The sequence below is a fragment of the Astatotilapia calliptera genome, chromosome 13 (genome assembly GCF_900246225.1).
Source record: "Astatotilapia calliptera chromosome 13, fAstCal1.2, whole genome shotgun sequence".
NCBI lineage: Eukaryota > Metazoa > Chordata > Actinopteri > Cichliformes > Cichlidae > Astatotilapia > Astatotilapia calliptera.
The window spans coordinates 5412251-5427302 of record NC_039314.1 but is presented as its reverse complement, the minus strand read 5'-3'; the positions used below and the strand labels follow the sequence as shown (position 1 = coordinate 5427302).

General features: G+C 43.6%; 1 protein-coding gene across 1 annotated transcript in view; it reads right to left on the bottom strand.

Moving 5' to 3' along the window:
* The window catches only part of adgra1b (adhesion G protein-coupled receptor A1b), a 185033-nt gene that overhangs the window by 54720 nt on the left and 115261 nt on the right, over positions 1–15052 (bottom strand). Inside the window, exons 13-14 of the mRNA XM_026189076.1 lie at positions 6128–6338; positions 5400–5608 (exon numbers count right to left, since the gene is read on the bottom strand). Of these exons, the coding sequence (XP_026044861.1) occupies positions 5400–5608; positions 6128–6338 (420 nt within the window). The remainder of the gene's footprint in view (positions 1–5399; positions 5609–6127; positions 6339–15052) is intronic.

Here is a 15052-nt window from a genome sequence, read left to right as displayed (position 1 = left end):
AGCTCCAGTGGAGAGGGTGCAGTCCTTCAAGTATCTTGGTGTCCACATCTCCTCAGACCTGACATGGGCTGCCCACATTCAGGTCCAGACCAAAAAGGCTAGGCAGCGCCTGTATCACCTACGACAACTGAGGAAGTTCAGGGTCTCTCCAAAGATCCTCAGGATTTTCTATACAGGTGCTGTGGAGAGCATCCTCACACAGAACATGACATCGTGGTTCGGGAACAGCTGTGTGAAGGACCAAAAAGCTCTCCAGAGAGTGATCCGTACAGCAGAACGCTGCTGCAGGATTGCTCTCCCCCCGCTTCAGGACACCTACACCAGGAGATGCCGGACTAGAGCAGCGCAGATACTGAAGGACCCGTCCCATCCTGGCAACAAACTGTTCCAACTTCTGCAATCTGGTAGAAGGTTCCGCATCATCCGGGCAAGGACAGAGAGACTCAAGAGGAGCTTCTATCCCCAAGCCATCCGGGCCCTAAACACACACACCCGCCCTCTCACATCATCTATAATTGACTGAGACAGGACTCTTCCAGACACTCTAAACCAAGGCACAATGTACATTTCAATTCCTTTAAATTTAAATATGTTTATATTGTCTATCCTGTAAAATAGTCAGATATCTATTCATATTAATGTACAGAATTCACCTGCTTGCTGCTACTACTGCACATTCACCCAGTGTATATACTATATATATATATATATATATATATACAATCTACACCCCCCCCCCCCCCCTAATTTTTTTGCACATGTCGAGGAGCGTGTCAGGCTACATTTCACTGTGTGTTATACTTGTATAACTATGCATGTGACAAATAAAGAACCTTGAAACCTTGAAACAGGCTGGTGACATGGGCTGGCACTGAGATCAGCTAACCTGCCAACCACTGACTAAGGATATTTAAAATATTTCAGCGCACTTTGTGCGCACTAATGGGATTCTCGTTTACGTGCCCCACCCTCCCTCCCTTCTTCTTCTCCATTCTTCAACTTCTTCACTTCTATTTAGTACGTGGGCATCTGCCAAGCCTGGGAGCCATCGCCAGTCCTCTTCGAGGTCTTCCCCAAACCGCAGCTCAATTCATGTCAAAGCATTCACTTTTACCTACTAAAACGCTGTCAAACTTAAATGAGGATGTGGGCCCAGCTAGTGAATTAAAAATACAAGTTCATTAACGCAACATGCCATCATCAGAGATTAAAACAGTGTTTCTAGGCTTTTACTGTTTACTCGTAACCCTGTGTGTAAAAGCAGTTCCTTGCAACTCATGACCTTTGTTACTCCACTGTGGGAAACACTGATCTAAAATGCCAAATTCTGTATAACAGAAAATAGTTGAAACTTGCTTTCCCTCAGTCGGCTGCTGTCACAGTGATGTATTAACAGTTTAACGGTGCCTCAGCCTTGGACCCATGGTTTTGAGTTTTTGTGGGATGGTGATTCCTTTTGGATTTGAGAATCACTTGTGTTTGAATTTTGTTCCCTTTTTATGTAACATAGCTTGTATTGTGTAGATTTTGCCTACACAATACAAGATCATTTATATCTTCCAGCAGTCTCTTGTGTATCTTGGTTAAACAGTATTTAGTCAGTTGCCTTTCGTGTTCTGTCCCACTCTTGTCTCGCTTCTATGACTTTGTCCTTTAGCATCTCATCTGTCCAGTTGGTCTGGGTTCTCCCGTTCCCTTCTGTCTTTTTTCCTGTTTTATTTTGTTAGCGGTTGTTCTCTGTGTCTTAGGTTAAGTTTGAACTTTTATCTCATTATGTTAGTTCATGGTATTCCTGGTACCCAGATTCTCTGCTTCTGACCTGCCAATGTATCAAACTTTTTTTTTAGCAATATGAGTAACTGACATTAAAGCTGGATGGCTTTCCATCCAGATCCATGATCTGCCTACAACACGGCCAATCTGTCAAATCTTTCATTGGTCAATTTCTTTTGCTTCTCATTCTTAAAAAGCTGTTAATATCACCCACCGATACTGTTTGGGCTTTAATGCTAAATTCTGCACTTGGTGGATTGTATTGTAACTAAAGGATCTAAACAATCAGCCTACCATGACTCTTTCATCTGTCATCATCTTCTCATTAAAGCCATCATCTGCAAACACTAAACAGTACTACAAACTTACCCTTACACTGTATGACTCTGCCGTGTTTAACCAACAGGTCTCCTGTTTCGCTTGAGGATAAAACAGAGGATCCACCACTCTATAGGAATCCACTTCCCTTAACATATTCGTTATATTGTTTACAGTGCATGGGGATATATCTCTAAACAGCTCTTCCCTTATTGGACCTCGGCCTTGGGCCCTTTGTTATGATTGGATACTTACAAAAGCCAGCCACCCACACCATGTCTCTCTTTCGTTCTAAAGGTCTGCTCCTGCATATTAAACAGTCTGGACCGCTGCAGCAGTAAAATGCATGAACTCCTTCATCGACATTATCTCCTCAGGAAATACATGCATAAATAAATGAATCCTGCTACCTCCGAGACAGCACACCATACTCAGCGTGGTTACAGAAGAGGGGTGTGTCTGGTAGAAGGGGTTAAAAGGTTGCTGGGAATGTGGGGTTGAGGCTTGTCACTGTGATGAAGACTGATGATGAGGCTGCATTGCTGTAAACGAGTGAGTCAGCCCTCCCTTCAGTCAGATAGACACAGGCTTGCAGGAGGCAGATGGGGGAGGGGAAGGGGGGGGGGGGGTGCAAGAGGAGGAGGCGGGACAGAAGGAGGGAGACAGAGAAATGCATGGGAACTGTCCCCGGTGCTGAAATCTGTAACGGCTGCATTGTAACAGCTTCATGTTCAGCCCAGTGCAGGAAAGAGAGAAAGAAAAAAAAAATCCAAAATAGAGGGAGACTGTCTTTTTTATACCTGACCCACATCTGAAACAACTTGTATCACTAGTTGGAATGTAACAGGTCAGCGCCGCCTGCCTTCCAATGTCAAAAAAAGAGAAAAAGTAAGGCATTTGTTACACCTACACCAAATTTTCAAAATCCATTGCAAGGAGGAGTGTAATATTTGCCCAAACAAAAGCTCAGAGGCTCTTGCAGTTGAGGTTTTCCACACTGTCCAAAAGTCATGTCTTTGGCATTCTGATCACAAAGCCAGGGGAGGATATTCTCTACCGTGTAATTCCTTCTGAGCCAAGTCAAAAAGATTCTCATTAGAGTGCTTTTTATATTCCAAACATCAGTGCCCAGGGACAATTGTATTAGGCTGCCATGCTATTTGTAGACTAATCATCTCCACACACAGACACAGTAAGAACTCAATGGAAAAGAAAAAGTCAAGATCAACAGGAATGGGATATTTCAATGTCCAACATCCACCCACCCTGCATGTTCTTTGCTAACCCTGACAGACACTTCAACTGCACACTGCAGACAGTTGATATAAAAGCATTTCGGGGTCAGATGTAAGGGAGGTGATACAGCTATGCAAGACACCAGCATGATGGCTAAGCCATGACTTGACACCCAGGGAATAAAAAAACACATCACGGTCACCTTGTTTAACTTCACCCACAGCAGCTGAAATGTGGAACTCTGCTCAACTTGTTACTCTGATTTTGCTTTAGAACACCAAAAGCAAGAGCTGAGCTTAAGCTGGTCGCTGTGCTTTTACTGCATTAGTCACAAACGGTGGTTTCACCGATGGAGCCCCCCCCCCCCCCCCCTTGTGAATACTGTAAATTAAAAATGGTCAACTTGCAGTCGGGCTGTAATTGGCAATTCCCCTCAGATTGACATGCAAAAGATTATGCAACAGGTTTAGTACTTGCAGAAGCCACCCTGGGCTATAAATATCCCTGTTGCAATAGTACAGTATTTTAGATGAGACCATCAGGAGAATGATGTCACAAGTCCGTAAATAAAAGGTCCTTCTTTCTTGGGCACTGCAGAGAGCAGGCGGGTGTGGTGACTGCATTATTAGACGCGCAATCCCCGGCGCGAAAGCTCACATTAGACCACGATGTGGACATTCCCGTCACGGCTTTCTACCATCGCTATGACTACCTGCTACTTATCATACGTGTCTTGAAGTTCAAATCATTCATCTGCAGCCGGGAAATTTGAGCAAAAATAGAAATAATAATAAAAATGCCGATCTAGCGTTTATTCTGACAGTCACAAGGTGCCCACTGACGGTGCGCCTGCCCAAGCCTCGCGTTTGATAGAGAATACATGTGCAATGACAATCTGACATCTGCTCTCCATCTGACAACAGCTCAGTGTTCTCCACAGACACCCCACTCCCCCCCTCGAGCAACACCCCCACCCCTTCTCCACCACCACCACCCCATGCCGTTTTTATGTGCCGCTTTTCCCCTCGTGCCCCACTCTTTTCCCCCCCATTCCTATGCGGCTGTTTTTTCTTCTTCTTCCTTTTTTCTCCTCCATCCTCGATCCAGCTCATTTCCACACTCGGAACAACAACCAAATTGAACAGGGGCTTCATAAAATATGCAGATAAAAGGAAAGACAAAAAAAGAAGCAACTCGGAAAAGCACCGACATCTCAAGCACAACACTTTTCATGCTCTGCCGAGGACTGACCTCCCAGTCTAACGAATGCCACTCTTCGGTAAACATCCGGAGGATTTCTTTTCATCCAAAAAAGCGGACCAGGCGCAGCAGCTCTATGGAGCGACTGGGCGATGCGATGCCATTGCGCTTTTGGTATTATCCTCATGAAATCAATTCGAACAGAGGGACGTCGTCGGAAGAAGGCATCTCGTCGGCGTCTAGACCAACTTGAGCGACACAGATGAACGATCCTACGCTTTGCAGTCCAACATTTCTTTTCTTTTTTTTCTTTCTTTTTTTTCTCTCTGCGATGGTTGCAACCAATTAGCACACCACTTGCGCTCGGAGGCGAATAGCTCCTGACAAGGCGCTCCTTCTCTTGAGCATCGCTTCTATTTCAGCTGCTGTGCTGCTTTTTGGAAAAAAGGTGGCAGACTATACAACACCCGCAACTTTCCAGGATACGGGGTGGGGGGGTGGGGGGGGGGGGGGAGAATTTTTCTTTTCTTTTTTTCTTTTTTCTTTTTCTTTTCTTTTCTTTTTTTCTTTTTCTTTTCTTTTTTTTTTTTTTTAGCATAGCGCATACTCCAAAGCCAATAAATCCCCGTAATGCATTTGACAAATCCTTTTCCCTCTGCTGAAGAGGAGCAACAATAAAAGGAAGCGTTTAAAGGTCCCTTCTTAAAACACGTGACTCCAGCCTATTCCACGGTGAAAACAGATGCATTTGATCCATAACAGGCCTTAAGCAGTGGAGGAAGCATTTATGTAGTGGTTGGGGGGAGGGGGGTCATGGTAAAAAAAAAAAAAGAAAAATGAATGACACCGGTACCACACAGGAGACTACTCACCATTAGCACAGCAAAGTTATTATGGTGGGTGCAATGAATGGTGGTCGTGTTGCCCCCGGAGCCTGTTATGTGGCAGCCCTCTGCCCTCCAGCCACCGTGTCCATCCAGCAGGTCAAAATCCCAATAGGCTGCGGTGGGGTCTACACCCAGCGCGAAGTGCCTCAGAGCAATAGTAACAGAGTGCACGGCGCTCCCGAGGCTGCACCCATCTGCAAGGAAAGCAACACATTCAGTAAAGGAAATCATGTGGAAAGTCTGTAAGTGCTGTGGCACAAAAAAAGCATGGGCATGAGAGGACGAACCCCCCCCCCGGCCGCTATACACACACACACATGGACACAGGCTAGACAAGTGTCAGACAGCTGACTGCAGGTGATAGACTGGTGTGTGAAGTGTTGCAGTTAACTTTCATTTCAAATCGAACCAAAAAATAATCATATTTTTGCTAAAACATGGTGTGTTTTCGGACATGATGCAGCAGCGGAGTGTGCAGGGTGATCTGAAGCACGCGCTGCTCTCTTTAATCAGAGTAAATGAAACCGCAACAGAGTTCTTTCATTTATTCCGGGAATACGCACAGGAGCGGTGTGTCAACATGTTGCGCAGAGCAAACTGATGGACTACGGCTATGTCCGCGTGTGTGTGCGTGTGTAAAGCATGTCCGTGTCGGCAAATACAGCACGGCGTTGACATCACAGGCATGATGATAAAAATGGATTTCCTCTTACCTAATTTGGTGAAAGCAACTGGTGTTGAAACGCTCCTACGCTTCCCGTCGTCTGCGAGATTTGACGAATTGCCGGTGCAAGGGAAGAGTTTCCCATTGCGAAACACAATAAACTGCAGCTTGCAAGTGGAGTTATCAACAGATTGCAACGGCGAGGAAGAGATAGGCGTACCAGCCAGCGGTAAATGGATTGAGGCGACTGCCACTGAGTTCTGCGGATGGAACAAAAAAGAAAGAGAGAGAGAAGAAAATAAAAATTAAATAATGTGTCGGTGATGCGCTGTGGGAAAAAAACTCTGTTAAAAAAAAGAAAGAAGAAGAAAAAACTGAAAAAAAAAATCCTTTCCTCTCCGGGAGTGGAGGCGACCATAGACCAAAAGTGACCAAGGGAATGAGAATCACGTTTGAAGCGCTCTAGTGCGCCTATTTGGTCAAGCTCCCTGCCGCAGAGGTGGAAATGGTTCTTACCATTTCAGCTTGAGGGCACATCAACACTGCAGCTTGATTTAAAGAGACAACCGGTCTGACTTTATCTTCTTTTTAGCAACTGTAAACACCAAAGAACACAAATAACATCCCTGGCAAGATTTCTTTTTTTTTTTTTTTTTTTTTTGGGGGGGGGGGGGGGGGGGGCACAGCTTGGGAATGCCAAAGTGAAGACTCTCGCCATCTTTAAGCAGAAGTAAATCCAAACTGTAATGTAAACCTGCCTGTAAAATAAAAAATCCCCACCAGAGTTGCATTCAAGATCCACACTCCCTCTGATTTGTTATGACCTGAAGCAGATCATTTTATATTCTGACCAAATAACTAAGTAGCCCATACTGTCCAAGAAAGTCTGAGCTACAATCAAGATCCAGCAGCCCCACAAGAGCGGCATGATTACAGCTTCGGGAACTTTGGCAAAGCTCACGATTTAGTAACTTGACATCCTGGTGGACAGAAATGTTGCTCAAGGGTGTGTGGACCAGTGAGTGACTGCATTTAGGACAGGACAGGCAGCACTTAGGCTGCCAAAGAGCAAGTTTAATCAGAAAAAAAGGCTTCCAAAGTGCCACTGTCAGCATGTGTGGCCACACACACTTAACTCTGTGCAACTGATATATCTGCATCAGCTCATGAATTCCACATGCCATGCACAAATACAGCGGAGGGAAGTGTGGCGTGCTTGGAAAGTTAAGCAAACGCGTGTTTAAAAAGAAAAGGCTTTCTGCTGACATTATCTGAGCTGTGATTTTATTCAGAAAAGTGATAATTCTCTAGTCAGGGACCTTCATCAGAGTGTGAAGCAGCGATTAAACAAGCTGACATCTTTGTTGTTGTTGTTGTGAAGAAGTGATTAGAACAGAAAATGTTCTTTCAAATGAAGCCAGCACCTTGGGTTATTAACAGAATTTGCGCGCCATGAACAGATTTCTCGGAAGAAGCAAAATGACTGACCCCGCACATTGATTCATCCCTGATGGAGAATGATGCTAATGACAAGGCTGCTGATGATACCCCTTCATAATAGGCATAATGACGGCATCTTGCTTGCGGCTTGCTTTCCGAATGCAGTCTGTTTTTAATCAGCTTTCAATCGCTTCACCCTCCCTGGCGTGAGAGGATCAGCACTTTGAACCTAAAGGGGAGGGAAGCTTCCTGCCAGAGATGAATGTGGATGCACGGAAAGTGCCCTTACAGTTAATGGGTAGCTGCTTAGTCAGATGTTCAGCCCAATCAATGCCGAGGAGGAAGATAGCCAAATTTCTTAATCGAGTTAATCAAGAGCTTCCTTGTCCAGTATTATGTTGATTACAGTAACCGTGGCGTTTGTCCAGCCTTTTATTCTGCTTTGTCCTGATCGTCCTGGTTCCTTCTGTATCCTAGAAAATAAATATACACGGGTGCCAAAGAGCAGCTGTGTGCTTAAGCACAGTTCTTTTTACGTCCGAGACACCACGGCAGCATCAGCTTTGTTAGCTATTTGTTTCTGCATTGACTCACTCTTGAAAAGGTGTTGATTTTCACCCTGCAGGGTGTGTATGCATGTGTGTGTGGAGGGAGAGCAAGATAGACAGAGGATCTTTGCCTTGAAATTTATGTTGCATCATTTCCTTTCTGTGAGCAGCTCAAGCTTGGCAGTCTGTTTCCAAGACGTCACAGGATACAGACATCAGGGATGGAGTCAGGGAGGATTTCAGCCTAGGTGACGATCTAGGTGGTGTTAAACACAGGCCCTGGCATGCTATTCGAATGCAGTGAGCATAGATTCCGAGTGACCCATCATCCCCAGGGGAAATGTTTTCAAATCGCACAAATTCAAAAAAGAAACCTTATCTCGTATACTTGTCTCTGCATCTCTTCCTACATCTGTTATCCCTTTTTATGTGGTGTATCAAAGTGATTTACAGCCCGGGGTGTGTGTGTGCGCCATAAGCCATGGCGTGCGTAAGGTCCCATTCTCAGCAACAATCTATGTTCCTCCTGAGCAACCTAAACAGCTACATTTCCTCAACCCCAATGCCACCAGGGACCTCACACTTCAGAGTTGATTTAGCTGGTTGTACCTCAGCTGCCTGACCTTCCTCCAAGCCCCTCCCTTTTTTAACAGGGCAGCATGCTGTAGTCTTAGTAACCATAATCACACGCTCCCCTCCATCTCTCATTCTAGCCTTCCCCCTGCTTATTCTTTTATTCTCTTCCTTATAGAGGGCAGTTAGGTGAATGTCAGCAGTCACCTCCTATTTCAAGCTGTTCCTTGCTCGTCCACCTCCCTCCCTCCAGCCTCCTCCTGCCTGCTCCTTGATGCACAGCCCAGCTTGATGGAACCACCAAGCTGCAAAACAGCCTGCTGGGCAAAACACAACAGCGGCGTTTGACCTGGGGTGGCCACCAAATCACAGCATAAACATCGTGCTTAAACACAGATTCCTGACTTTACAGGAGCGATTGCTATTTAGACAAAAGAGGTGGAAAATTAGGAGAGCCACTTTAGTGTGCGATCCAAAATTAGAAAGAGCCACAGCTCTGTGCCTTTGTAGATATATCTGTGGGAGCGATACAGCTATTTATTTGCGCGGGCGGAAACTTGAAAATTAAGTATGAATGGAATGGATTTAGCTCAAAGGGCAGCTTGCTGAGCTCGCCTTCAGCCAAGAAGAACTGCTGACAAGCACGATGGGAGACTTGCATAATTTTTCTGTTTCTTTTTTTTTCTCATAATCATTGGCAGTCCAGTCAGCACAGACGTGGTCAAAGGCGCAGTGTCCATGACAAATAGGTAGACATCAGGAGACTTCAGGGGGATTGTTTCTACCCCTGATGTTTTAGAGTGATTCTGAAAATAAATCACAGTTTGCTCAGAAACATTTTTTTTTCTCTTTAAACAAAAAGCTTGTACACAGGATGCTGCCAGAGCTTATTCAATATTTGAACACACTTGTATCTCCTGACACCGAAAATACAAATAAAAGGAAACACGGCTCTACAGCAAATGACTGCTGCTCGCGAGATTCAAATGCGTTTTGCTCTTGAGCAATTTTACGCCGTGGCGTTGTTAGCGTTACCTATCAAGACAAATTAAACACAATCCCACACGGTTGCCATGCCAACAGGAATCTGTTTCCCCCCCTACATGAGTTGTGTGGCGTCGTCGTGTTGTGTTGGTTAGTTGGTTGGGTGGGGGCATTTGAGCAGATATGAAGCAGGAAATCAGCGTCTTTGGAGAGGCTGAGCTGTGCTTCAGCTGTCAGCCACGCTCTCCTCAGTCAGCTCTGACTCAAACTGTCACATCACAGTGTAGTGGCGTAACAAAAACATTCAAGAGGCCGCAGCAGATGGACAATACTGTCTGACTGAAAGGCCGTTTCGGATTACAGATTAATTAATGAGTATGTGGTGGATAAAACTCATGAATTTGCTGCGAGGTGACTGATAAAGAGCCATAAAAGAACCTTAAAAGGGGAATTCACATTTCCATCATAGTGCTTTAATGCAAATATTTGAATTTCACTGGTCAGTAAGAGTTTGTCGCATTAGTCAGTCACTGCCACGTCAGCGTAGCCTACATGCCCATTATTAGTGAAAGCAAAGATAACTGTGACTCACTACAGTGTGCCTTTTGAAAGAAAACATTTTTATGCACTACCACAATGATAAGAAGCAATTTGCGCACACTAAGAAAAAAGAATTATTCATTGCTCTGACTCATCTCCCATCTACAGTCGGTACCATAAATATTTGGACGGTGGCACTTTGTGTAATTTTGTCTCTGCTCAGCACAAAAGATTTGAAATGAAGCAATCAGGATGGGAATGAAGCTAGACTTTCACCTTTAATTTAATTTTAAGGGTTTTAACAAAAATATGCTCTTACTTTTGAGAGCTGACAGCCAGGTTCTGCTGTTTCCTGAGTGTTACTTGAAAAATTAAAGGCGATAAAAGGTATGGAGTTCATTCCAAGTATTGAATTTGCATTGGTAGTATTTGACAGGAACCCTTGATATGTGATCTGAAGTGTTGTGGATGCACGAGAAACCTAACAGCGAGACGATAGAACCTTTAGGAGTCGCCAAAACTACAATGTTTGCTTTTAAAATTAAACAACAAAGGCCTAAAAAAGAATTTGAGAATGTTCTCAAATGGCCAAGTCCTCAACTGACCTCAATTGAGAATGCATTTTATTCACTGAAGACATAACTGAATGCAAAAACATGCGAACACAAGCAGTGGCTGAAGGTAAAAGCCAGACAGAGCATCTCAAGGGAGGCAACGCAGTATTTTGTGATGCCCATGGGTGACTCCAGGCAGTCACAGACTGCAAAGGATTTTCATTCAAGTATTGTGGATAATAAGTTTAACTCTGTTGCTTTCTCCAATTAGTTTTAAACGTCTAAAATTGGAATGACTATCGCTCCAAATCTTTAAGGAGTCTATAAAACGGCTATTGTAGGGCTTGTAGTTTTGGAAGGCTCAGACCCAAAGTATATAGTTTTGCCTCTATGGAGCAGGTTGTTAAAATAATAAATTCCTTATTTGCCTTGACAGTAATCTTGAATTTAATATTAAGCTGAAATTTAGAATTTGCTTTAACTCAAGTTTGGTTGGCACCGGCCTGTGTCTTGCTGACAAGTTTGCCATTGTGTTCAATGCTCACCGTCTCACTATCTCACAATACATTTAAATGATATCCTTAAAGAAGCGATAGGCAATGGACTGCATAAATCAGAATTTTGGATTTTGTGAAAAATGCCTAATTAGTGAAACTGAAACCAGCGTTAGCAATGAGAAGGACTTCTCTGAACAGTCCCAAACAATCACCACCTTTTTCCTTGGAGACGCTTGCATGTGTGAAGCTGTCAGACTAACTGAAAGAGCTCGGCTTTGCAAACATCAGCACTGAGCAAATCGCTGCGCTGTGTGAAGTTTACTGTTTTTGAAAGGCAAGAAGTGGTAGAATTGCAGTACCATATCATCATTTTGATACATGCTCTGCAGGCTTGAACTTTTCTAAACATTATCTGAAGGAGGTCAGTACACTTAGTTAGCACCGAGTGATGCTTAATTGAGGCAGTAAGGAGCCTTGACTCTCAGTTTATTACAACGTCCCTGTGTGTCATGGAGATTCAAATGCTAAAAGGTAGCTAACACTAGCTAGCTCACGTTTAAGTATTAGCATGAAGTAGGACATTTTTAAAAAGTGATGAAAACTGCTGAAAGTAACTGATCTGTGCTGTTGTTTATGTTTCCAATGGGTAAAAGGACAATAATAATAATGTCACTGCCACAGCTTTAGTTACTGGTGAAAGCTGTAAGAGCAAAGACCACCGCTACCTCCACCACAGCGCTGCCACACACATACATAAAGTCCTCTTGAAGTTGATCTGGCTCATGCTTTACTGTCACCACTTTCTGTATCTTATGCTCTCGTTTCTTGACTTAGATTCACCTGCTGGTTACAGAGACAAGATTAATGGTCGGTCACTCGGCGTAGCAATAACAGCTGGCGATCACACAAAGTGGGTGTGCTAGCACTGCCTGAGAGGTGAAACCGATTCATAACTTTGGATTATGCCAAAGGGTCCTGTCCTCTCTCTGTTCGGACTGCCCCGGTGGATAAATGTCTGAGTTCCCCTTAATTCAATACATGTACAACCTCTGACTTTATACTCTTTTCCAGATTTACTTTCACTTATTCCAGGTCAGCACTCTAGCAGTGAAAGAGGACATGACAGCTATACAATTAAAGTCATGTTTAGGCTTGAAGTCATTAATAGATTTCTCACTTTTGTTCCACTTGTCGGATAGCTTTATTTCAAGCACGCTGCATCTGAAGCCTGGAAACAACATTGCTGCAGTGATATCAATTGTCGCAGCTTGCTGCTGTAAAGGCAGATTTACCCAGAAAAGGGTGCATTTGACTTGAACAATATGATTAAGCACATCTCCATTTGAGGAGAGACGGGGGCAGAACAATTGCAGTCTCTTTGGGACTTTTTTCGATTGTAATTTAAGATCCGCCACACAGGTGGAATGGATGTGAAGTGGTGTGTGTGCGCTTCACAGATTGAATTATACAATTACTTTCCACCTGCCATCTGATGATTTTTTTTTTTTTTTGTACATGTGGCAACACTCTCAGCTTTGGCAAGCCAGGGCCAAGTATTGATCGCATAAATGCACGTCGTCAAACAGTTTGCAGTTCGTGGGACTGAGGTGAACTCTGCAAATCAATTGGAATGAAATAATGAAACGAAAAATGAAAGTGTAACCTTCACAACTGATGTTCATGCTACCATGAATCCAAACACTGTAACGCTAGCACACATCCCTATGTAGACACACGAGTTTAAAATATGTATCATGTTCCCCTGACATGATCTACAGTTTGTATTAGTTGATAGCAATATCCAGTAAGATATGATGGCACACAGAGCCTCCTCCCATTTCTGATCTTGTCACCATGGAAACCTGCTTATTAGTCTGCGTGAATTAACAAGTTTCCTCCACAGAGTGGAGGGCTAGCTAGTGCTTCATGTGCTAAGTGCCTTTACATCAACATGGGTATGCATGAATATGTATGACGGTGGGGAACCGGGGTCATTCATCAGCAAAACTCGAGTACAACATGGTAGAGTGGGATTTCTGACTTCCAGACCTCCGCTCGGGGAACATGATTAACCATCCTCTGACCGGCGGCGGCAGACACGAACCGTATTTCAAAGATTTTCTTTTTTTAAAAAGCAGACACAATTAATTTTTTACATGTAATTTGATCAACCCAAGGAAAGTCTAAATATTCCATTTTCTTGTGAGCGTGATGCAACACGGAGTGGTCTGCGAGCTCATTAATCATAATTTAACACTCGCACTGTAGCACTGGCCTCTTTTAGGACTTCTCTTACACTGATGTTGCGTGCAGGGCCTTATGGTTCCCTGGATCCCACCTACACACACCAGCTGTTGTGAGATTCTAGAGAGGTCAACACCATCTGCACACAGCAAACACAACTCATGCTGTATAGAACAAATAACGCTTTGGAGATCAAGTGGATCCATTCATGTGCAACCAAAAAGCATTTTGGGGCTCCTGTGGTCCCGCGACTGTGGTAGATATTGCAACCATCCGACTGCTTCCAGCTGAATGGCAAAGCATAAAGGCAGTGAACTGTACATTATAAATATACACACGATATAAAATTGCTCGCTCAATGCTCAATACGTAAAGACGAAGGATGCATAATGGCAAATCCTCATGAAAGCATTTATGCCATAATAACATTTATGAGCAATCAGGTGTGCTGCGTGGTTAAAAAAGGTATTAACTGTTGGTTTACTAAGCCATTTTCGTTAATCAACACAGCATTATATAAAAATGCAAAAGGTTTCATTTAGCCATAATGTATTTAAAGCTAATGGAATTGTCCTGAGATGCGATTGTCTTTAATGACCTACTCTCTCATTTTGCATTTAAGCTCCTCTCCTGGAAAATGCTCCTGGGCATCAGCACAGCAAATCTAACAGATCTGGGAGGGAAATGAAAGCAGAGGAAGAGGGGAAGGAAAGTGCTGTATATTTTTGCCCTCTTGCACCATATTAATCCCTTCCCACTAATCCTTCAGCTGAACCAAATAAAGCTGTAATGGCTTTGATGGCCATTTTTGGCTCACCAGGGTGATGATGAACTCACTGGTCAAAATCACCAATTCAATCCCTTGGCCAGATTTTTAAAAACATTCATTATTATTATGTCCCTTTTGTCTCCATGTGTCTGATAGACTTTCACAGACTACACGAAGATCTGTGATTGTTCGGCCACGAAGCAAGCGCAGACCTTCACGCCTCAAACATGAAAATACAGATGAGAAGTGTAACAGAAATATCTTTAGAATCAACAGATCAAAAAAAGCCAAAAAAAGAAGAAAAAAGTAGGCATATTCACCAAACCTGCTCGGCTTCTGCCCACTGTGCTTACTCACACTGACTTTATTAAAAATCTAGCCTCCGCATTTTAAAGTCAGTAAAGGGTGAGTCTCTTCAAACAATAGTTTGAAATAAAATGTCAACAACTTAAGGCAGATGCCTTTGAAAAGACAGGGCTTTGAAATGTTTGAAGCTTGCTTCTCTGCAGAGGCTTCTAAGAGTAGGTTAGTGGATTTCACTTGCTACCTAGATAACCACAAGACCAGCCCTCAACAGAAACACTTGGAATCCATCCAACAGCTGCAACCGCTTTGTGTGAACAGATGGGAAATGTGTTTGGGCTGTGGAGACCAGCACAAAGAGACTAAAAATGGCTTGTTTAGAATGTCGACTTGACCTTGTTTGTCTTAAATTAGGTCTGGAATGGGAACTGATATATGTCAGCCAAGATGTGAAACACGCTCGTGAGCTGCACATCTTTTCCAATAAACTGAACGTGGAGCAAAGAGAATGATAGTGTGAGA